This window comes from Balaenoptera acutorostrata, chromosome 15 (assembly GCF_949987535.1).
Source record: "Balaenoptera acutorostrata chromosome 15, mBalAcu1.1, whole genome shotgun sequence".
Classification (NCBI taxonomy): domain Eukaryota; kingdom Metazoa; phylum Chordata; class Mammalia; order Artiodactyla; family Balaenopteridae; genus Balaenoptera; species Balaenoptera acutorostrata.
In genome coordinates, this window is record NC_080078.1 from 40,336,622 (window position 1) to 40,363,718 (window position 27,097).

The following is a 27,097-nucleotide window of genomic DNA, read 5'->3' on the forward strand; positions in this document are numbered from 1 at the left end:
CTTAGCCAGTGCCCTGCAAGGAGGACCCCACCTCGTATTATCTTTGGCTTTGGTTTCTCTAGAGATGGAAAGTTGGCAACATTTTCCCATTTGAAAATTATATAAATCATCCTGGATTGGATCTGAATCATTTTTTTCTTTTGCCATAAAGAACATTAGTGGGATAACTGATGAAACTTGAATAAGGTGTGGAGATTAGATAATAGTAGTGTTTCAGTGTTAATTTCCTGATTTTCACAATTGAAATGTAATTGTTTTTAGGAAACACATACTGACATATTTAAATGTAAGGGGGCATACTGTTTACAACTTACTCTCAAATGGTTCAGAAAAAAAAATTGTGTGTGCGTGTGTGTGGTGAGAGAGAAAGAATGGTAAAGCAAATGTGGTAAGTATTAGTATTTGGAAAGTCTAAGTGAAGAAGAAGTGGGAATTCTATTCTGTTTTTCCAATTTTTTGTATTACTTCAAAATAAAAGTTCAAAAAGGAAAAGCAAGTAGAATCACCATGACCGTATGCATGCAACTGATTTCACAGAATCTCACGTTGTTATTACCATATGTGTCTTCATTATAAGTCACTTCATATATTTATGGCTTCTAGTCCAGACAGCTGTGAATCCATAGGAAGTTCACAGCATGTTCGAGTTTATCTGGGTCACTCTCTCACTTTACACCTGATGAAAAGGAAACCCGAGAGGTTAAATCACTTGCCTGAGGGAACACAGCCTGTCAGGATTACTTACCAATTCAAGTCACCTGTGCCTGAAATCTCTCTGCCTGCCAGCATACTCTCAAGGTTAGGGGTTTGGAAGAGAGTAGTGAGGAAACTCTGCTTTTCCAGAGAAAGTTTTCAGGTAGGAGATAGCTTTGCCTTAAGGTACCAGGCACCCCTGAAGTGGAAATAATATTTCTCATCAGACTCATCAGAATGGGGAAGGGCCAGGTACCACAGGAGCACAGTACAATGAGTCAGAAGACTGTGGGTTAAAATTTACCAGTTAACTTGAGCAAATCACTTAATTTCTCTAAGCCCCGATTTCTGCATCCACAAGAGGCGGGTGGCAGTACTTCTCTCTCAGTGGGGTGACTAAGATCAAATGAAATGACTCCTGGGGGGATGTGTCTGGGGCCACGGTGGTCAGTGATGGTTGGTTCTTTGCCCCCAAAAAGGGGGATGGCTGACTTTTTGGCAGAGAAGCTGATGGTAAATGTCCAGCTGGTGGGGTCAACAGGAAAGTGCCAGGGTAGGGTAGAGCACAACACCTGGGCGAAGGCGTCCAAGGCTTCTGCCCTGAGAGAAGACCTAGTATCCTGTGACCAGGACTTTTCATTCACACACTCGTGGGCCTGGGATGAAGATCTTCACCACCAACTGGATCTTCAGGGAAGCATATAAAATAGCGAGATTTCATTTTTTTATTCACACATTCTCAGTGGTGTTGTGTTTCCCCTGCAATTACCTGGCTGATTAGAAAGGCATTATGGTATGGAGTCAAGGGTATTGGTTTCAAACTAGAACAAATCTGGCAAAAAAAAAAAAATGGCAACTTTGAAATTGTGTGATTTGGGGCAAGTTCCTGAAGCTTTGTGAGGCTCAATTTCTTCACTCGTAAAATGGTGGATAATTGTTCCAGTTAACATTGCTGTGTAATAAGTCACCCTCAAACTAGAGATGTGAAACAATCACAGTTTTACTCGGCTCACTGTTTTGTGGGCCAAGAATTTGGAAAGGGCTCAGCAGCTCCCGCTTGGGGTCTCACATGGTTGCAGTCTGATGGGCCACTCCCATGGCTACAGGACCCGAGGACTCACGCACGACCTTCCAGCATGGCAGCCTCGGGGTGGTTGGACCTCCTTACATGCAACTGGCTTCCCTGGGTCAAAAGGACCAGGTGGCCTTTCTGACCTGGTCCTGGAAGTCAGACAACATCTCTTCTACCACGTTCTACTGGTCGAATCGGTCACAAGCCCACTCAGAGCACAGGGAGGGACATGGGTCCTCCCTGTTGATGAGAGGACCATTGAAGAATTTACAGACATGTTTTAAAGTTGCCACAATAATAACACCATGTTATAAGATTGCTGAAATGACCAGACATCTAGTAATTGTATTTTGCATCTAGCGTTATTGAGATTTTTATAATTATTGGCTTATAGCAGGATAATAGGGTGCTGCTTCTCATCAGTCAGAGAGGCACGTTATAAGAAAGAAACATGGGTAGATGGTATAGTTTCTTCAAGCCACAGTTTTATAAAACCCTAGTCTCTTGAATCCAGGCTAGCAACTAATCCATCGATCGCTTAGATGAATTGACTGAATGCATTCTTCAGGTCCCTACAATGCATAGATCTCCTGCGTTCCTCCCCAGCACTGTGTGAAAGTAGCTGAATGGTGAGAGGCTGTCTAAATGGGCAGAGATATTGATTTTCTTTTCTACCTTTTCTGAAAGCTCTTTGCTTACCAGGTGCTGAGCAAACATCAGGCAAATGGCAGACCACGTAGAAATAGGTCAAGTGAGGAGCAACAAAGGCTTCCATGGCTTTCTGACCATGAAGCTGGTTACGTTCAGGTGCTCCCCAACTTTGGTTTTAGATTGGAAGGTACACACCATTGTTCACACTTCATTATCTGCCAATTGATGATACAACTCACTAAATGGCATCATGGAAAATATCCCCAACCAACCCATGGAAACGAAGCTCCAGCCCCATCTGGAGTGACAGGTAGTGCTGTGCATTTCTGAGGATGGGGTATGCATCCCAGGTGTCAGTGCAAATTTGCTAATAACCTTGGAAATGATAAGGAAGGTCTGTCTTAGTCTATCTCAGTGGTGACAGATAAACCAGAATTTCTTTAATATAGAGGAAGTTCAAGAAACCACTCATAGACACTATATTGCCATTGACACCCAGGGAAATTAAGGTGTGGTTATCTCTGCTCAGGAAAAAAAAGCCAGGGGTTCCCCCCCAGGCAGCCAAAGGGAGGCAGATTAGAAATTACCTGCAACTCACACCATTGTAAAGGATATCAGTGACTAGGGGTGGAGAAGGGCCCTTTGGGATTCTAATTGGCTCTGCTTCCAATATCAATTCCTAGAGAACTTGCCTCAAGAAACAATAAAGGAGAATCTCCAAAGAGTAATACTTTGGAGACCAAAGTATTTGGCCTTTGGAATGAACATCTTTACACCTTAGGCAGCCCCAGCCCTTGAGTCACACCCAGTATTTGAGTCATTCCAGCCAAGACCCCCAAAATAATGTCACAGACACAAGCCATCCTTCTGTGCTGTCTCCAAATTCCTAAACCACAGAATCTGTGAATGTAAGGAAAGGGTTGCTTTAAGCCACCACACCTTGGGGCAATTTGTTATGCAGCAGCAGTAGCTGAAACACAAACACTGACCTCTTGAGCTGTCTACATTCCCTCCTTGGATTCTGGCATTTAGTGTTACAGAGAAGGCCCAGCCTGGTTTGATTTTTTTATTCCTTTGTGGTTAATATGTATTTTTTTTCTGCTTGGATGCTTCTGAGATTTTGTCTCTATTGCTGCAATTCAAATATTCCCTGGAATATGGCTAAGTATAGATCTCACATTATGACTCTTGCCTTTCCATTTATATACTCAAGTGTTTTGCTTTGTGTCTCTGTCTCTTCCAATGGCTCTGAACGCTTTCTCCCCGCAAGAATATTGTTAGCAACACTCCCAAGCTGAGGAGCTGGCTCCCTGGTGAATTGGGGACCTTCAGCTCAAGCCACCTCCCTCTGCTGCCCACCTCCTGTTACTGCTCCAGATCTAAGGACCAGCAGCAGAAAAGCGTCAAGCAGCTTCTAACTATGTGCAGACTACAGGCTCAGTTTACTTGTGATCACAGTGAATACCAGCAGTGGGAGGGTCTCCAGTTAACACTTTGGACCTCTTAGGACCTGAGGCTCAACCTTTGTGCTTTATAACATCCGTGTAACCCACCCTACAGGACGCTGCCTGTTACGGAACTCACTCCTCCCCTTAGATCTCAGAAACTATGGCTCTCTGGCCATAAATTCCTAAACAAGATACCCACCCAAAAGGCTGGCACCAGTAAACACAAATAAGACAAGAAAGCCCACCCTTATCTCCTCCTCTTGAGGCTTTTCAGTAAGGAGTTGAAGCTTCTGAAGTGAAAACACACAGACACCTTAGAGATGGAGACCTCCAGGGCACAAGGAACTGGGTATTTGACCTTCAATTATTCCCACTAGAGGTCAGTAATATTTGCTACTGAGAAAGCATTCAGGAATATTCCCATTCCCCCAGTTAACTATAACTTTTATGTTGAATCTCTGTTTCTCTATGTCCTACACATCGATAATTTTCTCTTCAACATTTTTATCTCTTTCTGGTAAAACCATTAACATTTACCTTTATCATTACTGATCTGTTACTGCATTGTCAATTCTGCTCTTTGCTGCTTTCAAAACAAATTTTCATTTTGCTTTTGTGTTTGGTATCCTCTTAGTTGTTCTATGTTTCAACAACTTACTTTTTGGTCTTGATGTGTTTTTTCCTCTCAGTCTTAAGGATGTGGACTACCTATTTCATTAAAATCTCGATTTATGTCCTAATCAATGTATCGAAGAATTTCCTTCTGGCGCTGATGCTGAGTCACTTTCTCGTGCAATCCTTTCCCCTAAGTCTTCAACATTACCTCCCTCCCTTTTCCTAGTATTTTTCTTTCCAGTTCTCCTATGTGGGTTACTTTTTTCTGGTTTTTTTTTTCTTCTTTTTTATGGCTATTTCTGAATGAAATAAGCTCTATCCAAACCCAGCATTTGCCAGCTGACTCACTGTTGGGTTGCCCTTGGCCCTATTAGTTAAACTGCCTTCTTGGATACAGTGTTGGGAGCACAAAGTTTGACAAATTTCCAATGTCTAAAGGACTTGCAGGATTGAGATGGAATCTCCTCTGACCCTCCCTGCATAGTTCTCTGACACTCTGAACAAATGACATGGTTACAAATTGCAATCCACTGTATACACTGCCACCAGGGCTCTTCCTAGAAGATTTTACCCACACAGATGGCACTGGGCTTTCGTGATTTACAGCTCCCGAAGTAAAATGGTCCACCCTGGGCATATCTTCTCATGGCCATGACTGAAAGGCAAGAAGTACAGGAGTGGTCAAGTAGACTTCTTCCAGCATAAGTTCCGAGCAATTTACACAGCCAAACCCAGTATCAATGGAGCGGAGAAATACGCTCCTGTAAGTAAGGTGGGAGGTCAGAGGCGGGTAAGTAGATACAAATAGTGTAGTTCAACTGGTAAAAGTTTCTGCAACAGGCCTTGGAAGATTGTGCCCGATGGGGTCACCATCTGGAACTCTCAGTAGCCCCCGAGTCTGAGTAACCCCACTTGCAGTCCACCCCATGAGCTGGGTTTGTATATTCGTCTCCAGTTTCCTAGATGTGATGTTTCTCAGGTTTGTCATCACTCTAGTTCCTTCCTCTGGACACAAAATTTGCCAGTGCCCTCCTGCAAGTGGACTCCAGAACTGGACCAGATGTCTCAAAAACATCTGCCCTGTCCTTCATCTGGGACCCTACTTCTCCTAAAGCACCCAGAGTTTGACTTTGCTTTTTCAGGTTTTTCCCATTAACTATTATTATTCTTTCACGTTAAGCTGGTCGTCGCTAAAACCCTACCCTCCCACCAAGACACTCTTCTCTTTCCTGTGATCGTACAGCTGATTATTTTTAACCTAAGAACAGCGTCGTACATCTGTTTGTGCTGTCAAATTTTGATTAGTTGATATAAGCCAATCAGTTCAACCTGCTAAGATCTCGTGGGGTGAAGATACTCATCCACAGACTGGCCATTCTTCTGAATTAGTATCATGCATCAGCTGTTGATAGAAACAGTTTCAGTTACCCCACTATTGTCTTTTCACCGCTAGGTAAGACACCTTCATCAGCACTTTGCCAACTGTGGTTCATCCAGCAGTATAGCTGCTTTGTTTCTTTTTCTGAAGAATTCTGGGTGCTCTGTATCTCCATCAAACTGCCTTCATCCCTGTATCTTCAGTAGAATTAGTCAACACTCAGCCTCACTTCCCCAGCATGAATATTAGCTCCCTTCCTGCACGTGGTAGGGAAAATAATGGTCCCCAAAGATGTCCACGACCTAATCCTTAGAGTCCATGAATATGTTATGGTACATGGCAAGGGATAAATAAAGTTTCTAACAGCTGCCTTTAAGATAGGGAGATTATCCTGGGTTATCCAGAGGCCCGGTCATCACAAAGATCTTATCAGATGGAGGCAGAAGAGGAGGTCAGAGTGATACCATGCAAGAATTTGACCCGCTGTTGCTTTGTTAGAAAGTGGAGGAAGGGGACCATGAACCAAAGAATGCAGGCAGCCTGTAGAGGCAAAAAAAGGCAAGGAAATGGAGCCTCTAGAAGGAACATAGCCCTGCTGACAGCTTGATTTTAGACTTCTAGCCTCCAGAACTGTAAGAGAATAGATTCATGTTGCTTTAAGCCACTGAGTTTTGGTGATGTGTTACAGCAGCCATAGGAAACCAAGACACTGCAGAATGAAAAGATATTCTCTCCTGGCATTTCTCAGAGGGCAGATCTAAGCGCATGGTTGTTCCTCTACCTTCCAGGAGCATGACTGCAAAGTCAATTCATTACTTTCTTCATTTGTTCTTCATCATCTTTCTGGGACTCGTTAATGCTCTGCACTAGGTGCTCTGTGCCTAAGTAGAAGTGTTTTAAGAATCCATCACTCTAACCTTTATGCCCTCTTGCTGTTTTGTCATCCGTGGGCCACTTGGCTTGACATATGAATTACTCTCCAGCCGCCTGGTGCGGGGGACGCACAGTAACCAGCCCCCAAATATTTCAGACATACGCCAATTGTAATTTCAACACACATCTACTTTTCCACTCTGTCAACCCGGAATTTTTCCATTGGCAATTGTTGAAATACCGATAGAAGGAAAGAATTGACAAGGCATTGCTGTTGACAAAGAGGCTAACCTTTGAGGAAGATTAAAAATAGATGTCCTTTAGGAAGAAGAGGAAGGGAATCCTCTCTTTTCCTGAACTCTTTAGTCTATGGTCCTAATCCAAAAATCAAACCTTCAGCGTGTGTGAGTTTCAGAAAAGGAGATTGTGAATTTTCAAGAATCCATTTATGCTCTCTAGCAGACAGCTTTTTGGTTTGTTCCCCCACTGAAAAAGTATGAAGAAACAATACAACCTTGGTCATAGCGAATAAACAGTAAGCGTATCCTGCGCTGAAGACACGTCAGGCGTAAAGAATGTCCAGAGAAGCAAACAAGTCCGAGAGGGTTTTCACTGCCCACTCTCCTCCTTTATCTTTTTTTAAAAATAAATTTATTTATTTAATTTATTTATTTTTGCCTGTGTTGGGTCTTCGTTGCTGTGCACAGGCTTTCTCTAGTTGCGGCGAGCAGGGGCTACTCTTTGTTGCGGTGTGGGCTTCTCATTGCTGTGGCTTCTCTCGTTGCGGAGCACAGGCTCTAGGCGCGCAGGCTTCCATAGTTGTGACACGGGCTCAGTAGTTGTGGCTCTCGGGCTCTAGAGTGCAGGCTCAGTAGTTGTGGCTCACGGGCTTAGTTGCCCCACGGCATGTGGGATCTTCCTGGACCAGGGCTCAAACCCGTGTCCCCTGCGTTGGCAGGCGGATTCTTAACCACTGTGCCACCAGGGAAGCCCTCCTCCTTTATCTTAATCCTCCCTCTTCCAGGGGCACCCAGTTCTAAGCGCTGGATCCTTTGTTTTTGCTTTCAGTAAGCACTTCTCCCTGGCTTGCAAGAAACTGCCTAAGAATTTCCACAAACGTTTCGGTAAACTCCCATTCTTTCCTTGCACCAATCTCAACCAGCATCATTGAGAAAAGCCGTCTAATTAATGAGTTCATGCACAAGTGTTGGTAAGTGGTAACACCTGGATGTGTTGCCTTTCCCAGAGGGCTTGTTTTCCAAATCTTTTCAATCCATAATCAACCTGGATGATGAAGGCTTAAAATTAAAGCTTAACTCTTCCTGGCTGGAACTGAGTCAGTGCGCCTGTGGTCAGGGTAGGTGATTTGAATCACCCCCAGAAGGTTTCTTTGTGCCCCTCAATTCACACCATTTGCACCACTACTCAGAATTCTGCTCCTGCTTCCACCCTTATAGATGAGACAGATTCCGAAAACATATTATTCATCCTAGTTATAGAGAGTAACATTTATCGTATGCCTCATAGTGTCCACCAAGGAAAGATTATTTTACATGATCCTCACCATTAGCCTGTCTGGTCAAGAATTCCATCATCTCCATGCTGTACATCGGGGGTCGACAGGCTTTCTGTAAAAGTCCAGAGAGCACTTACTTTAGGCTTGTGGGCTTTGTGGTCTCAACACTGCCATTGCAGTGAAAGCAGCCAGAGGCAGGATGTAAACACATGGGCACCGCTGCATTTAACAAACTTTATTTACAAAAACGTCTCTGCCCTAGATGAAGAAATCATGACTCGGAGACCTAGAGGGACCTACCTCAGAACACACACAAATAAGAAGCAAACCACCATGCCAGGACTGAACCCTGTTCTTTCTGGTTCTGAGTCTAGTGCTTGTTCCCTGCACCACACTGCATGGTCTTTAGCACTTAGGTAGAGCCATGACTTTGTATCAAATCACCCACACTCCCCCCCATCCCCTTTTCCCCACAAACATTTGTGGGGCAGCAGCTGGGCTGGGGTACCATTAGTACCCTGCGATCATGGAAGCAAAGTGAAGGTAACTAACCCACAGGTCTAAGCCAGGTGCCCTTGACCTTGTAGCTCTGCCTGAAGAGGCTTACCAGCAGCAGACACGTGGTTAATGAAACTTGCATTGCATATGCAGTCAGATTCACCCATTCCTTCCAGAAGCACACTCTTGAACCCTCAGTGCAGCAAAGAACAGGGACATCCTGGAGACATCCTACCCAGTATCCTCTGTCTGGTCCACTAGCAGAACTGGACCACGTACCAGCATCACACTGGAGGCTTTGCAGGGGATGTAGCCACTCACTCCCACCTGGGTGCCCTGAGCACTTTCTCTGTGGGCCCTGCTGGCCTCTCTTCACCTCTTTCTCCCGGTGCCTTTCTAGGAAGTTGGAGCACTGAGTGGGCTGGTCGTGTGTGAGGACACTCGGAGGGGGCCACACCTGGAGTGGACAGGGCAGAGCCTTTGCCTCACTCCTCTTTTCCCCCTTGTCCTCCTCCTCCTCCCCCCATTTGACTTCCCTGGAGACTGCTCTGTTAGACTGAGGTCCTTCTGCCCACCTGCAATGGGAATCAGAGCCATACACCTGGCCAACAGGCTCTGGATCAATACCCAAAGCTATTAATATATTAAAGCGACTTAGACTTGCTTTGCTTCTTTTCCACACTCACTTCTCAGGAGAACCTCATTGAAAGGGTCATGTCATTGTGGCCACAGATAGCATTTAGGGGTTCCTGGCATCCTCTCAAGTGTACCCCAGTCTAACCATCCCTGTCCCAACATCTGGCACAGCACCTACTGTCTTTTAATTTCCTTTTCTGTAATATAATCCCCTAAATCCAACTCGTGACATTCCCCTCCACCGTGGAAACAGGAGCTAGAGGAAGATTGAGATCATGATGATACACACACATTCCAGCTGGAATTTTACCTTCTACAGGCATTCCTGTCAGTGGCCTCTGCCCTTTGCTTTACTAGAAGCATCTTTCGATCCCTCCCTAATTACACTGACTTATCTCGTAGCATAGCTTGTATACACAGCTTTAGTTGTTAGATAGCAATTTGTTAATATCTTGTCACTGAGATGCAGTGGCTGGAACTGTGGCCAGAGGCACGAAGCCATATTCTCTCCCCTCAATTGATCGTCTTCATTCTCTCACACCTCTCTAAATGAGGGCAATCAATATGGTGCATTCAACCATAATTGTGGCTTAACTCCCTGTTCTTTGAAAAGTTAAGCCCTGTGATTTGCCTATAATTGGACTTTCAAAAAGTCACAACTGCCTGTTCAAGGAGGAAGTTAAGCAGCCAGACTCTCCGACTGTTCTCTGCCTGCTCTCTCCCTCCTTGCCGGTGATGGACTTCCCGGGGTCAAGTCTTCCCTCCCCAAACCTCCGTCTCTAGATCCTGACAACCAAGGCCAACGGTTCGTAGAAAGCGAGGAACTGGACTATCTGAATTTAGCCGTGGCCTCCTTCCTCCATAATCTCCCACATCACCCCAGCAATGAGGGCTTTTCTGGGTCTCTTGTTTGATGAGCTGTGTTCAGCTCCTCGGTTCAAACACTGAGCTCACATGCTGCCTTGGAAAGGTGAAGGCAAAGAAGTGGAGATGTGCTTTTCCTGCACGGGGGTCTTCTGCTGTCAGGACATACATGGGAATGGACTCCAGCTGCTTTCTCTTGCCATGTTGAATTTGATTTGTCTTCCACTAGCTAAGAGCAAGAAGAATAATCAGGGACTTCCCTGGTGGCACAGTGGTTAAGAATCCACCTGCCAATGCAGGGGACACAGGTTTGAGCCCTGGTCCGGAAGATCCCACATGCTGTGGAGCAACTAAGCCCGTGCGCCACAACTACTGAGCCTGCACACCTAGAGCCCATGCTCCGCAACAAGAGAAGGTACCACCATGAGAAGCCCGCACACCACAACGAAGAGTAGCCCCTGCTTGCCGCAACTAGAGGAAGTCTGCGCACAGCAACGAAGACCCAACGCAGCCAAAAAAAATAAAAAAATAAAAAAGAATGAATCAAAGACTCTCTGGGCTGCTTTGGGAAAAGACAACCCTGGCTTGAGGCAGGATGGAACAAGGGAAGGCGCCACCCTGCTATCTTTCCACAGGACCGGAAATATGACAACACTGGCAATAATTCCGGTAGCAATTGCTGGCGTTTACTGAGTATATACCAGGGGCCAGATGTGTGTCTGCATTGTCTCATTTGAGCCTCACCCTCACCACAACCCAATTATGAGGCAGGAGCAAAGCAACCACCTGGGACAGGAGGGGTATACTCAGACTGTGCAATGGGTCTGCTGGGGCAACGTGTGAGTTTCCTAGGGCTGCCATAACCCAGCACCAGAGACCAGGCAGCTTAAACAACAGAAACTTATGTCTCACAGTTCTGGAGTCTGGAAGTCCAAGATCAAGGTATCAGCAGGGTTGGTTTCTTCTGAGAGCCATGAGAGAGTGACCTATTCCAGGCCTTTCTCCATGCCTTGAAGGTGTCTGTCTTCACTCCGTGGACAGCAGCCATACTGGATTAAGGCTCAGCTTAATGACCTCATTTTAACTGAATTATCTCTTTAAAGACACTTTCTCCAAAAACGATCACATTCTGACATACTGGGGGTTACAGCGTTAACGTATGAATTTTTTTAGGGGGACATAATTCAGCCTGTAACAGATCTGACTCATGGCTCCACCCTTGGCTAACTGTGTGACTTTTCCAGCCACTTGACTTCTTCATGCCTTCCCTCCTAGCCCCCCGCCCCCGCCCCAAGGTTGTTGTGAAAACTGTCTGAGATGAGGTATGAAAAGGACTAAACACCACCTGGCACACAGGCAGCCCTCAATCATTGTGAGTCGGTATTAGGTCTCATCCCCATTTTACAGGTGAAAAAACTGAGACTTAAAGAGTTTCTGTAGCTTGCTCGAGATGTCACAGCAGTGGACAGTAGGTACACCAGGGCCTCCATGCCTGCCTGTCCCAAAGACCAACTCATCCACATTGCCACGCAGCCTCCTCTTCCACATTTTATACTAAATAGAAGTCAAGCTGTACTGTCCTTTCCATGAGATGAAGCCCAACCCAATCCATTTCAGTTCTCCCCGGCAGCTCAAATCTTCAAAGGACAGCCCCCCAGCGCACCTCTGGCATCTCACAAGAGGAAGACAGAGTCTCTCCAGGTTGGCTGACACAGCAGAAAGGACAGGTCCTTTCCCCTCCTCCCCAGGAGAATAACAGCAGACAGGATGGTCAGGCCAGGGGCCAGAGAGCCGTCTACTCCAGCCTTAATCCTGCGCCCCATGTGGGCTCATCTTCAAGTCCAACCACGGATGTTCCAGCTGATGTATTGGACAGGATGTTTCTGGAACAGCTATTTTTGTTTTGTCTGAACCTATCAGGGAAAGGAAGTCCTCGGCCCATAATAAACGCTAGGTAATTTACCTCACAAATTAAGAGGGTTTTAATTATTTTTTAAAGAACAATGTTCTTTGGAAACTTGGCTATATTCTTGATACTCCTCCCACTGCCCACGCCCCCAGCCTGCCCTCTCCCCACTCCCAGCAACTAGTCTGAGATGAATAAGGAGAGATGAATTTTTAGTGAGTAAATAGAATGTATTTTCTTATGGATTTGGGTTTGTTCTCCAGAGAGCGCGCTCTTGAAGTTGCTTAGTGTAGATGCACTTTGTCCCTCTCTCAGCTGTAGTTTAATTTGATTTCACTTCTCTGTCCGTGATGTGTCAGGACGGGGTCAAGAGAGAAGAAAGGGGAGCAGAGGAGTCCAGCACACTGTGTCTCAAGCCCGGGGGCTCTTCAGAATCACCTGGAAAGCTCGAGAAACCCAGAGGCCATGACCCACCCGCAGGGACTCGTTTTACAACTCCCCAGACGATTGCTCTGTGAGGCCAGGCTGGGTACCTCTGCTTCCCCAGACAGAAGCATCACTGGATGCATCAGAGAACCAGAGGGGACCTCGGAGTTTGGAGCCTCCTGAAGTTCTCAGCCCTGGTCTATAGCCCAGTCCCCTGGGAGCTCTTCAAAGTACAGGTTCCCGGGCAGCACCTCAGGCCCCTGGTTCAGAATAGCCCCATTACGGTGTCTGAGATTCATAATTTTTTAAAGTTCCCCACACTCTGATGCATTGTCAGTGAGCACGAAATTTGTTATAAACTTTCTGGAGGGCATTTGGCAATAACTGCCTGATGAAAATTTAAAGTCGTACTCATCAACCCAGCGATTCCACTGCTTATAATTTATCCTGATGACATACTTTAGAAACATCACCACTCTGTGTGTGTGTGTGTTTGTGTGTGTGTGTGTGTGTAGATATTCACTGCAGCACTCAGTGGAACTGCAAAATAACAACGACAAAAGATGCAGCCAACCAGGGCATCCTTCGACGAGGTGAGGAGATAAAGAAATTTTCTTTAACCACATGATGAAATAATATGCATCTGTTAAAGGGAATGAAAGAGTTTTTGTTAAGAAGAGTATATATAATGCTGGAGAGGGTGTGGAGAAAAGTGAACCCTCCTGCACTGTTGGTGGGAATGTAAATTGTTACAGCCATTATGGAGAATGGTATGGAGGTTCCTTAAAAAAACTAAAAATAGAACTACCATATGACCCAGCAATCCCACTACTGGGCATATACCCTGAGAAAACCATAATTCAAAAGGACACATGTACCCCAATGTTCATTGCAACACTATTTACAATAGCCAGGACATGGAAGCAACCTAAATGCCCATCGACAGATGAACGGATAAAGAAGATGTGGCACATATATACAATGGAATATTACTCAGCCATAAAAAGAAATGAAACTGAGTTATCTGTAGTGAGGTGGTTGGACCTAGAGTCTGTCACACAGAGTGAAGTAAGTCAGAAAGAGAAAAACAAATACTGTATGCTAACGCAGATATATGGAATCTAAAAAAAAAAAAAAAAGGTACTGATGAACCTAGGGGCAGGACAGGAATAGAGATGCAGACGTAGAGAACGAACTTGAGGACACAGAGGGGGAAGGGTAAGCTGGGATGAAGTGAGAGAGTGGCATGGACATATATACACTACCAAATGTAAAATAGATAGCTAGTGGGAAGCAGCCGCATAGCACAGGGAGATCAGCTCGGTGCTTTGTGACCACCTAGAGGGGTGGGATAGGGAGGGTAGGAGGGAGGCTCAAGTAGGAGGGGATATGGGGATATATGTATATGTATAGCTGATTCACTTTGTTGTACAGCAGAAACTAACACAACATTGTAAAGCAATTATACTCCAATAAAGATGTGGAAAGGGGCTTCCCTGGTGGCACAGTGGTTGGGAATCTGCCTGCCAATGCAGGGGACACGGTTTCGAGCCCTGGTCTGGGAAGATCCCACATGCCGCGGAGCGACTAAGCCCGTGAGCCACAACTACTGAGCCTGCGCATCTGGAGTCTGTGCTCCACAACGGGAGAGGCCGCGATAATGAGGGGCCCGCGCACCGCGATGAAGAGCGGCCCCCGCTTGCCGCAACGAAGAGTGGCCCCCGCTTGCCGCAACTAGAGAAAGCCCTCGCACAGAAACGAAGACCCAACACAGCCAAAAAAATAAATATAAATAAATAAATAAATTTATAAAAATAAAAAAAAAGATGTGGAAAAAAAATAAAAACTTTATTATGTTCATCAAAAAAAAAGAATAGTATATATAGTTAGCATGATCCTTTCATAGTAAATTTAAAAGATACCACCAGATATTATATCTATATTACAACAGATACATCTACAGATATGTAGAAATATATAGATTATAACATATACATATTATATACGTAAATATGCTGGTTATATACTATATAATATCTATATTTAGATATTAAACATATGGATAGTCTATATTGATATTGTATATATGTATGTGTATATATAAATCTCTCTTTTAAATTTGCTACGTTGTATGAGTTTCCTATGGCTACAGTAACAAATTCCACAAACTTGGTGATTTAAAACAACTTCTATTTAGTCTCTCACAGTCCTGGAGGCCAAAAGTCCAAAATCAAGGTGTCCTCGGGGCAGTGCTCCCTCCAGGGGCTCTGGGGGAGATTCCTTCCGCCTCTTCCAGCCTCTGTTGGTTGTCACGTTCCTGTGCTTGGGCTGCATCACCCTCCTCTCTGCTTCCACCTCCACGAGGCTTCTCCTCTGTGTTTCTCTCCTGTGTCTCTTGTAAGGATACTTGTTCTGGTTCACATGTCATTGGATTTACGGCCCACCCAGATAATGCAGAATGATCTCATCACAAGATCTATAATTACATCTACAAGGACCCTTTTTCCAAATAAAGTCACATTCTCAGGTTCCAGGGTTTAGGACGTGGACATAAAATTTGGAGGGAGGGGGATTCCCTGGCGGTCCAGTGGTTAGGACTCCGTGATTTCACTGCTGAGGGCCTGGGTTTGATTCATGGTCGGGGAGCTAAGATCCCACAAGCCATGCGGCCCAAAAGATAGATAGACGGTAGATAGATAGATAGATAGTTAATAGATAGATTGATAGATAGATAGATGATAGATAGATATAGATAGATAAAATTCAAAAAAATTTTTTGAGGGATATATATTTTGGGGGAACATTCAACTCACTACACTGTAAAAGGATCATGCTAAATACGCTGCTTTTAACAAAATTTCCCTCTTTCTGTATATATATGTATTAGAGCGTATGTATAAACATTTCCTGGAAGAGCTCCCAAGAAATTATTAGCAGCAGTTACCTTTGAGGGGAACTATTTGTGAGCGGAGAAGAGGAGGGAAGGATAAAATGTTCCCTTTCCATCATGTAACTTTCTTTCATTTTCAGAGGTAACTGAACAGAGGTAACTGTACCTCTTTCATTTTCTAATCATGCACATGTGCTACCTTATTTTTTCTTTTTAGAGTCAACAGGAATTATGGGGAGGTAGGGGGAAATCATGTTTTTTCTTTTCTTCTTTCCTACTTCTCTGTTTTAAAATAATTTTTAATTTAAGAAGCAGCTCACCCCGGTGACTCTGCTGTGCGCCCCAGTTAGAGAATAAATGATCCAATCCGACCCCAACCTTCCACAGACAGAGAGGGAGGAAGAGCCAGGCCCGGCAGTGGGCGGGGTGCCGGCTGAGGGCAGTGGGCGTCCCCCCGCCCCGCCTTGGGGTGACACCTTCAGCAAGGTGATGGCACAAGTCCCACGTCTGCAGAGCTCTTCACCAAGTGAGGATTCCACAGCCTGCATCCAGCCAGAGTCTCATCACAATTCCCAGAGGTGGAGGCAGGTCTTTTACGGAGGAAGAAAACCGGCCTCTAAGTCAGAGTCAACCTTGGTGCAGGGCGGGGCCCCCTGGAGAGTTTGAAGAACCTCTGATGCTCGGCCCCAGCCCCAGAGGGTCTGCTTGGGTCCAGGTGTGGCCTGAGTGTGGGGATTGTTAAAGCTCCCAGGTGATTTGATGTGCACCCGGGTCCAGGACAACCGACTAGAGGACCGACCAAGGGAACTGGCGTTTGTGGGACCTGACCTGCCGTCTGCCAGGCACTGTGCTGGGTGTGTCACAGCAGTTGACATGATTCATTTCTCAAAACAACCCTCAGAGGTAATTATGATTCCCATTTTAGGGGTAAGGAAACTGAGTCTCAGAAAGATCGCTATGATGCTCAAAGACACAGGGTTAGGGGCAGGTGCCGGTTTCAAACCCACATCCGTGGCTACACCTCAGGCCCACCCCAGAGCTCCTGACCCCGATCCAGGGCTCTGCCCGCAAAACCTCATCACTCCCACAGACGACTGTCTCCCAGTCCTCTTCTCAGGGTCTCCAGTCCTGGGGTGAGGCAAACTGAGAGAAGTACCACTGTGATTAACCCCTCAAAAGTTTACCATCAGGACTTCCCTGGTGGCGCAGTGGTTGAGAATCCGCCTGCCAATGCAGGGGACATGGGTTCGATCCCTGGTCCAGGAAGATCCCACATGCCGCGGAGCAACTAAGCCCGTGCACCACAACTACTGAGCTTACGCTCTAGAGCCTGCAAGCCACAACTACTGAGCCTGTGTGCCGCAACTACTGAGCCCGTGTGCCTAGAGCCCGTGCTCCACAACAAGAGAAGCCACTGCAATGAGAAGCCTGCGCACTGCAACGAAGAGTAGCCCCCGCTCGCCGCAACTAGAGAAAGCCCGCGCGCAGCAACGAAGACCCAAAGCAGGCAAAAATAAATAAATAAAATAAATTAAAGTTAAAAAGAAAAGTTTACCATCAGAAAATCTAGAAAAGCCAAAACTATCATACACCATCTATTCCTAAGTGCATCTTACAACTGCTCTCTGCAAATGCCAAGAGTGACAAAATGTTCATTGCCCCCCCTGGTGTGACAAAATGTTCATTGCCTCCCCTGGTGCAACAAAATGTGTGGAATAGGTGTGGGCAGCTTGGAGGAAAACCCTGGAGACAAGAGTGAAGCATTTTCTCAAGAAAGGTTGACCACCAACGCGCTGGATGGCACGGAGGGAAACAGACACGGACAACTCTGAGTTAGATTCTGTCTGTGAAGGAGTTTAGGAACTTCCTAACCAATTTATTTTACTAACATTTTCCTTTTGTTTGTTTGCAGAAGTGACATATGGTAAAAAGCAATCTTTGTCCAAATGAAACTACAGGAGCACTTTAGGTACCACATGAAGCTTACAAATAAGGAGGAAACATTGGGACACAGTTTAATTCTTAGCTGTTGTAACAGTTTCCATAACCAAGTACCACACACTGGGTGGCCTTAACACAACAGAAATTTACTCTCTCACATTTCTGGCCAGCAGTTCAGACTTCAGACCAATGTGCTGGCAGGGCTGTGCTCCTGAGATCTCTGGCTGGGGCCCTTCCCTTGCCTCTCCTGGCTTCTGGTAGTCCCAGGGCTCCTTGGCTTCTAGTAGCAAAGTCTGCCCCGTGCCTCCTCCCTCCAGAGGTGGCTTCACTCTGTGTCTGTGTGGCCATGGGGGTGGTGGTGTGTATGGGTGGGGAGGGTGAGTGTGTCTTTCTGTGGCATTTTCCTCCTGTGTCTATCCATCCTCTTCTTATGAGGACATCGGCCGCACTGCATTAGGACCCACTGGGCCCCAGGCTGCCCTCACCTTAACTAATCACATCTGCACCGACCCTGTTCCCAAATCAGGTCACCTTCAGAGGTACTGGGGGTTAGGACTTCAACATATTTTGTTTTCCGTATTTTTTTTTAATTGAAGTATAGTTGATTTACAGTGCTGTGCCAATCTCTGCTGTACAACAAATTGACTCAGTTTTACACATATGGACATTCTTTTTTAAATATTCCTTTCCATTATGGTTTATCCCAGGAGATTGGATATAGTTCCCTGTGCTACACAGTAGGAACTTGTTGTTTATTCATTCTTCTTTTTTTTTATTTTGCAATTAAAAAATTTTTTTTCTTTTTTTAAATTCATTTGTTTTTTGGCTGCTTTGGGTCTTCATTGCTGCACGCAGGCTTTCTCTAGTTGCGGCGAGCGGGGGCTACTCTTTGTTGCGGTGCATGGGTTTCTCATTGACGTGGCTTCTCTTGTTGTGGAGCACGGGCTCTAGGTGCGCGGGCTCAGTAGTTGTGGCTCACAGGCTTAGTTGCTCTGTGGCATGTGGGATCCTCCCGGACCAGGGCTCGAACCCGTGTCCCCTGCATTGGCAGGTGGATTCTTAATCACTGTGCCACCGGGGAAGTCCCTGTTTATCAAGTCTAAATGTAATAGTTTGCATCTACTAACCCCAAATTCCCAGTCCCTCCCTCTCCCACCCCCTCTCCCCCTTGTCAACCACAAGTCTGATCTCTATGTCTATGAGTCTGTTTCTGTTTCGTAGATAGGTTCATTTGTGTCATATTTTAGATTCCACATAAAAGTGATATCATATGGTATTTGTCTTTCTCTGTCTGACTTACTTCACTTAGTATGATAATCTCTAGTTGCATCCATGTTGCTGCAAATGGCATTATTTTGTTCTTTTTTATGGCTGAGTAGTATTCCACTGTATACCACATGTTTATCCATTCATCTGTTGATGGACATCTAGGTTGTTTCCATGTTTTGGCTATTGTGAATAGTGCTGCTATGAACATAGGGGTACTTGTATGTTTTTGAATTACAGTTTTGTCCGGGTATATGCTCAGGAGAGGAATTGCTAGATCATATGGTAATTCTATTTTTAGTTTTCTGAGTAACCTGCATACTGTGTTCCATAGTGGCTGCACGAACTTGCATTCCCACCAACAGTATAGGAGGGTTCCCTTTTCTCCACACCCTCTCCAGCATTTGTTATTTGTAGACTTTTTGATGATGGCCATTCTGACTGCTGTGAGTTGATACCACATTGTAGTTCTGATTTGCATTTCTCTAATAATTAGTGATGTAGAGCATCTTTTCATATGCCTGCTGCCCATCTGTATGTCTTCTTTAGGTCTTCTGCCCATTTTTTAATTGGGATTTTTGTTTTTTGGTTGTTGAGTTGTAGGAGCTGTTTATGTATTTTGGAGATTAGCCCTTGTTGTTCGCATCATTTGCAAATGTTTTCTCCCAGTCCATAGGTTGTCTTTTCGTTTTGTCTCATTTTGTTTTTTATGGTTTCCTTTGCTGTGCAAAAGCTTGTAAGTTTGATTAGTTCCCATTTGTTTATTTTTGTTTTTATTTCTATTGCCTTGGGAGAATGACCTAAGAAAAAATTGGTATGATTTGTGTTAGAGAATGTTTTGCCTATATTCTCTTCTAGGAGTTTTATTGTGTCTTGTCTTATATTTAGGTCTTTAAGCCATTTTGAGTTTATTTTTGTGCATGGTGTGAGGGCATGTTCTATCTTCATTGAATTTACGTGCAGCTAGGACTTCAATATATCTTTTAGGGGGACTAAGTCAACGCATAATAGTGGTAAACAAAATAATTCTGAGTAATTCAGAAAAGAATAGTGTGATACGATTGACAGCATCATAGATTTCATAAACCAGTATTCTCAGCAACATACCAGTTTTGTGTTTTGTGGTTTTTCTTCTCATGCTCACTTCAAGCCAAGACGTTCTGCACGCCCTTTGGAGGCAGCACCCTGGATTGCCCCCCTTTCTCCTGGCCCCTCCCTGGCCCTGCACAGTCGGTGCTAATTAGCAGCTGTTTAATTATCAGCCCAGCAGGGAAGTGATCCCAGCCCTGATCCTTAGAGAGTTTTATGAAGTTATGCTGTCCCAGATACAGGAAGGTTGACTGTATTCCGTGCCTTAGGGAGAGACTGCGTGCTTTAGTGGAAAGTTCATGGCCTTTAGAACTGATCAACCTGGGTGACTGTTGTGTTTTCAGTTTTTGGACAATGGTCTCTGAACCTTCGTTTCCTCAGTTGTAACCATACCCACCCACAGTTCTGTTGAGAAGGCTAAATGTAGGGAAAGTACCTTGTTAACATGTTATAAAATAGTACGCCAATATGCAGGGGTGGTGTCTTCCTCACCCTAGTATCATCTGTATCTAGCACACTGTAGATGCACAAAAACGTTTGTTGACTGAAAAATTCTTAATTAAGGAGAGACACCAGGAGAGCAAAGGCAGTGGGTGTTGTTTGGGTAAAATCTGTGTTTGCACATGTGTCAAATTCAGTTTTAAAATTTGAACCAGAATTGTAGAATATCCCTCTGTTCATTTTTAATAAAATAATACCCAGTAACACACACACCTGCTTTCTTATATTTTTTATTTGTATAAATGTTTAAGTCAGTGGGCCAACTTGGGGGAGAATTCTACTGAAGCTAGCTGTATGGTTTTTGTTTTTGTTTTTTGTTTCTTTTGAGAAGGCAAGAAGCTATGGTTAAGTTGTATGCATGTCATTCGTACTACATCTAAGTGGTAGTGAAAGGAATTGTCTGTGAAAGGTCACAATTCAGAGGAGGGAGAAAAGAGAATGAAAGTGGCCTTTTAGTTATAATGTGAGGGAGGATTATAAATGCTTGGAAATACTTCTTTGACATTAAGAGCTTTATCACACATAGAATTGTAACACTGAAATCTTCCCCAGAGGTCTTTAAAACTAGTTTATAACTTCATCTCTCAGCTCATGGCAATTTCACTTATAATAGAAAAAAACCCAGATGACCAGTAAGAGGGAACTCGTTGGGTAAGTTATGGTACATTCCTCTATGGAATATTCAGGTAGTCATTAAAAATTAAAGATGAGAGGGACTTCCCTGGCAGTCCAGTGGTTAAGTCTCCTCACTTCCACTGCAAGAAGTGCGGGTTCTACCCCTGTTCAGGGAACTAAGGCCCCACAGGCTGCACGGCCAAAAAAGATAAAATAAAAGATGAGAGCTATGTAGCAACATATGAAAATTTCTATGATTAGATACTTAATGAAGAAAGGATACACAATTTTATCTATAGTATGATTACTATTATGTAAAAATTAGGTTAAAATGCAAGTTAGGGTTGGACAAGAACCAAAAAAATGGAAACAGCTGATGGCAGTACCTGGCATCATTGTGGGGGTGGAGGGTGCACTCTTCTCCAGTTTTTTGTGTGTAACAAGTGAAAATATGTGTCTTAAAGGTGTTCATCTCTCTTGGAATTGTAACTGTGATCTTCATTGAGGTCACGATTCAGAAAGCCCTCTGCAATGTCTTAGGATTCCTGATTTTTAATAACATGAGGTGCAAAATGGCAGCCCCTTGAGTCACGCTTCGGTGCTTTTGAGTTGCAAGGAGGGCGCCATCCAGGGAGCACAACATCCTAAAGCATCATTGGTTTCCATTAAAACCTAATTTATGGAATTAAAAATTAATTTTATGGAAATGAATTTAAACAGCCTTTCATTAGAATGCACTTGGTCTAACTGAGCTTGGAGTGGTGTTGTAATAGCCATTCCTCCACCGTTATTGGAAAAGATGGAATCTGAGATGAGTCTTCCTGTCCTTACACTGCTGGGAACAACTTGTGGAGGAGTTTTCCAACATGAGTCCAGTATAATGGGGACCCTTCAGGGGAAGTCAGGCAAGGTTCCCATCCGTGAGCAGAGCAGGTAAAGACTTGGTTGTGGGACTGAAATGGGAAGTTGCGAATTCAGGATGGACGGCCAGCTCCGGCTCCTTCTTTCCCAAGTTGCTTGAATACTTGCTTCCACAGTAACAGGAAGTTTTGAGGGGGCATGTGGTGGTTCTTTACAGGTTGAGAATGTAGGGGATGGGGAATCTCCCCCCTACCACTCTTGAGTTCTTATGGCTGGAGTAATAATACACGGAAATGAGACAGATGAACGGGAGAAAAAAGAAACACAATTTAATTCATGCATGTGCAGGTCTCATAGAAGCTTTTATACTTTTTAGACAAAGAAACAGTAAATTTAGGAATAATTGACAGGACGAAGAAATTCAGGTTTTGGGTGCCCAATTAGTGAAGAATCTAAATAGAATTGGGGCTTGAGGTAGTGAATTAAAGAAGTAAGAAGATTTGTTTATACAGGCTCCTTGGCTTCGAATTCCCTGTCTCTGGTGATAGGGTGTCCTTCTACCTCCAGTTGCAGGGAGTGCACCTTTCATATGAGAAATTTATTTCCTGCTTCTAGGGAGGCAGGAAGGAGGGTCAGAGTGTCCCTCTTGCATTGGCCATTTCTTAAGTAACTTTAATAAATAATCAATATGCCATTGAGGCACAATTTGGGGTGGCCCCCCCAAGGGCTCCAACAAGAGCTACATTTACTTCAACATTTTAAATGTTCTACATTAATGAATGCACACACACAGAAATGCATAGATAAGCATATATATATATAACATATATACATGCACATATATATATGGTGGCAGCTGTGAGACTACACCTTGTAGACCTGTGACCTCACGGACGCTAGCTGCCATCCTCTGAAAGCTACCACTGTGTTGACCACAGGCCACACTTTCCACGGCTGCTCCAGCCAAGGATGGAAGATGCAAGCGTGCTGACACAGTTCTACCCTGAGAGACTCAGGGTTCCTCCAGCAGCTGCCTCTGATCGCCAGCAGCCTTGCCAAGCCTGCCTCAGGCGATGGGGCAGTGGATGGGCAGTGGAGGACACTTTGGCTCTGCCTGTTCACTCTCTTCTTTATGGGGTCAAACTTGCATCACTTTCTTGTGTTTTCTCTCCTAACAAAATCCTTACACATTTAATCTCCTCTTGACATCTGCTTCTCAGAAGGTACATGTATATACACACTCACATACATATATGAATAGATATATTTGAATCATAATTTATCTCCATTTGATGGACACTAGTTGTGTCCAGCTTTGTGACATTATAAAAATAACCATCCATCCCATTTTTTCCAATTATTTTGCTATTTCTTTCAGGGGGCAGGAGTTAACTCTGCCACAATGAATGTCTCTTGTTGGAATCCCCCTCAGAGAACCCACAGAGCAAATGCCATACCCACTACTTCTCTAGAAGTAGAATTTCTTGTAGAATTAGAGTTTTTCTGCAGATGAGCCCCGGGCCTTCCGGCGTCTGCATGTAGAGCAGGGAAGTGAGGAACTACCCTCCCATAGCCTCCCCCGCCTTCCAGGGCAGCAAGGAAAGGGAGGGTTATCAGCCATATCTGTGGTCCCTTTGTTCCTGACTTGGAGTCTTCTATTTTCCCTCATCCCATGTCAGTTTGTGGGTGCAAGCAACAGAAATTGATTCTGGGTCATGTGAACGAAAGTGAATCTGTTGGAAAGGGATGCGGAGCTCACAGTCTGTAGGAGGCTGATGGATTGGTCTTGGGGGAGCTCCAGGCTGGGCTGTGGGAACGATGGCCAGGATCTTTTATGGGGAGAGCCTGGTGAGTGAGCCTCTGAGATAAATAGCCTCCAAGGGTCCCTTCTGCCTTCACATCACTTTCCCAAGGTTCATATCCTAGAAGAGAGATACCCATTGAGGCACCTCTGAGGCAGAGAGAGGCTTCAGATTCTTTATAGGAGGCTGGTGCCTTGAATTTCACTCCCACCAACACAGAACCCAGTGGGCTTGAGGTAACCTCCCAAATGCACTGGGGAGTCCTGGCAGAAGGAGAAATGAATGTTCAGAAGCAAAATATAACTTTAAAAAATTAAAAGCACCTAGCACACACCCTTTTATCCATTTGCATACTCCTTGAGTATGTAGATGCTCGGCCACAGCTATTGGATAATGAACTAGTTATTGCCCAAGTGAAAGAAAGGTTCCCGTTTGGGACAAAGCCCAACTGTTGCCAGGAGCCCCCTAATTCAGCTCCTAAGTTTCATTTCCATCCAAGGGCTTAGGGTTCTGTCTGACTGTCCCCAAATGAAGTCCCATCATTGCAAGGACAGCATCAATTTATCTTCAAAGGTCCCTCACTTACCTTCTAGAACTTTGCTGTGGACTTGCTGGCTTGTCAGGCAGGTTTTTCTTGTTTTGTTTTTGGCTGATTCCCAAAATGGATGCTGGGAAGCCCTCCAGAAAAATAGTCTGTGCCAGTTCCACTGTTTCCCTCTATGAATCCACACTCCTTTCCTTAATAGAAGTGCTTCACTGTTTTATTTCACTAATGCCCCTACCGCCTTATCTCCCTTGAGAATAATTTTCTCCATCTCCTTCTTATTTTAAGGACACTCACTTTGAGCCATCCCCAAGGCCTCTTTGTTGAGCGCAAGCAGAAGTAAATGATCTTGGAAAATAATCATAAAGTAAGAATGTGCATGAAATGAACTTGGTTTCTGCCGAGGAAAAAAAAAACAAAAACACATTATATACAAATAGAATTTGAATTTGTAGAAATGAAGTCCAGAAGAGGGGTGTTCAGGTAACATGCCAGTATTGTCATTCCAGGTAAAGAGGGCCTTGCAACAGGAAGGGTTCAACCGAAGAAAGCGAGGGTATAGAGACATCAACGAGATCTACATCAACATGAACGACCCTCTTTTTACAAAGCAGTGGTATCTGGTAAGCGTCTCGGTATCATTCCTAACGTTTCTCAGCTTGGAACTTCAGATAGAAGATGCGTTTCTATTTCCTCATTATTCTGTGGGATGTCAGCTAACACCCCACTCGGTACTAGCTGATAGGTATTGACAGCATCCGACTCGGTGCTAGGGACTCAGTGCCCCCTCTGATAGGTATTGATTTTCTATCACCCTCCATGCATCTTGTCCTCTAATCTGCTTTGTTTCTGGAACGGCTTAAATAGCCATGACCTCCTAGGGTCAAAGCAACCACCAAGAGCTGATCAGATTCTCCCAGACCAGTGTATGAGTGAAGACTTGCAAAACCATGTGAAAGTCAAGTCAAAATTCTGGGAGGAATAATCCGGGGGTCTCAATGGACAGAGGAACTGGAGGACATGGTGGAATCACAGGCATAAGAAAAAGAATCAGATGACTTCACAAGGGACAAGCAAGAGAGCTCAGAGGCTAAAGTAACAAAAGTAGCATCTATTAGTGCTTCCTAAAATAATGACAAGAAATCAGTTCACTGGGGCTTAACTGATACAGGATTCAAGGCATGGAAACCCCGTCAGCCTGGTGAAGTGAATATTTTCTCACACACCAGCAGTCCTTCTTGACCTATTTGGGTGAGTTGGTTATGTTTAAAAGGGGCTCAGTGTCTCCAAACCAACCCAAACTGCAGGGCATATTGAAGGAAAAGGAGTGACTAATTTATAAATATTTATAATTTATAAACCGCCCATTGTAGGAATGCATCACAACTTCCCTCTTGGGGCTTCAGAGCTTGACTATGCTTTATGCTTTGGGGCATGGAATTCTACAAATCCAATCTGCATAACTGAATGAGCTTATGTGTATTAGGATCGGCTACGTTTCTTGTAATAACAAACAATCCCCAAATCACAGTGGATTAACAGAATCAAAGCTTGTTTCTCACTCATGCTTCACATCCAATGCTTTGTAATCCCCAGGGACCCAAGCTCCATCTCAGCTGTATCCCAACCCCTGCTTTCATGGGCATCTCAACCAGGGGAAGGGGCAAATCACACGCTGGCTCTTAAAGCTCCTGCCTGGATGTGACAAATGGTTCACGAGCTCACATTCCAATGCCCCAAACCAGTCATGTGGTTCTAGCTTCCAAGGGGATGGAGAGGTGTCATCTTCGCATGTGCCTAGGAGGGGAAGAGCAGTCATTTTTATAAACAGCACTAATGACATTCACACAATGTTTCAGCAACACCGTAACAGCCAGTACAAGCTCTGACTTCGCTATTTTTTTTTATGATTTATCTTTGAGAAAATCTGCACAGGACAAAAAAGCATAAAAAGAGGGTAGTGAACATATTTGTATGGATTTTTTCTTTTTTTTCCTTTCTTTCTTTTTTGATTTTTTAGGGGGAAGGCATTTTTGTTTTTTGCATTAGTACATGCACCAAAGTTGAGCCAACTCTCTTGAATTCAGTTCAACAAATGTTTTTAAGCAAGACTTGCTGTGGTGGTACTGAAATTACAAAGATAAATAGAACATGCTCCCTCTTGTAAAGAATATTGTTATTTAGTGAGGAAATCACATTCAAATAAGAATAATCCGAGACAATATGCACTGAATTCTGAAAGTGAGGGATAAAAAAAGAGCTACAAGAACGAGCATTTAATTCTAAATTGGGGAGGGTTTCTTGCAATGTTGGCTCTAAGGAGTTTAAAGATAATGATCTAGTCATAAGAGATAGGAAGATTGAAACTGTGTTTGCATATTTCCGTAAAACAGAAAACATCGATTTTGTGTATATCAAAAAATGGAGGGAGAAGACTAGAAGAGGTGGATGGGAAAACACCCCAAAGCACTGTTTCATGGACGATGTTGCCCTTTATCTGGCCCTGGAATACCGGGTGGCTGAGGAGTGTGGCAAATAAACATTTACACAGATGCTTTACCACCTACACCAAACTAATAAGATTCTCTGCTTTGGAATTCCTGAACCAGATCAATACCGGGCAAGCTGATGGTACTCCTGGCCTTGACTTGAATGTGGCAGAAGCCTGGGAGCTGGGATACACAGGGAAAGGTGTTACCATTGGAATTATGGACGATGGTGAGTATTTCAAAGGCTGTACATCACCTGGAAGCAAGTGTGTCTTTGCACACCTTTGGAACACAAAAGATTCATTGTTTTGGAGATGCAAATTAGAGGCAGAATGGCCAGATGCTGGGCATGGTCGTCTATACTGTGTCGACATCCTCACATTTCTCCACATCAGTGGTCCTCAAGCTTGAGGATGCCCTTCACAAATATTTATCGAATTAATAAGTTAAAAAAATTTAAATGAACTAATGAAAGTTGACCATCATTGAACTGTAATTTCTTATTGGGCCACTGCTTACACCT

General features: G+C 44.4%; 1 protein-coding gene across 1 annotated transcript in view; it reads left to right on the forward strand.

The window, feature by feature from the left end:
* PCSK2 (proprotein convertase subtilisin/kexin type 2) overlaps nt 1-27,097 on the forward strand; it is a 217,749-nt gene that overhangs the window by 91,757 nt on the left and 98,895 nt on the right. Inside the window, exons 3-4 of the mRNA XM_007181830.2 lie at nt 24,595-24,708; nt 26,695-26,803. Coding sequence (XP_007181892.1) covers nt 24,595-24,708; nt 26,695-26,803 — 223 coding nt within the window. The remainder of the gene's footprint in view (nt 1-24,594; nt 24,709-26,694; nt 26,804-27,097) is intronic.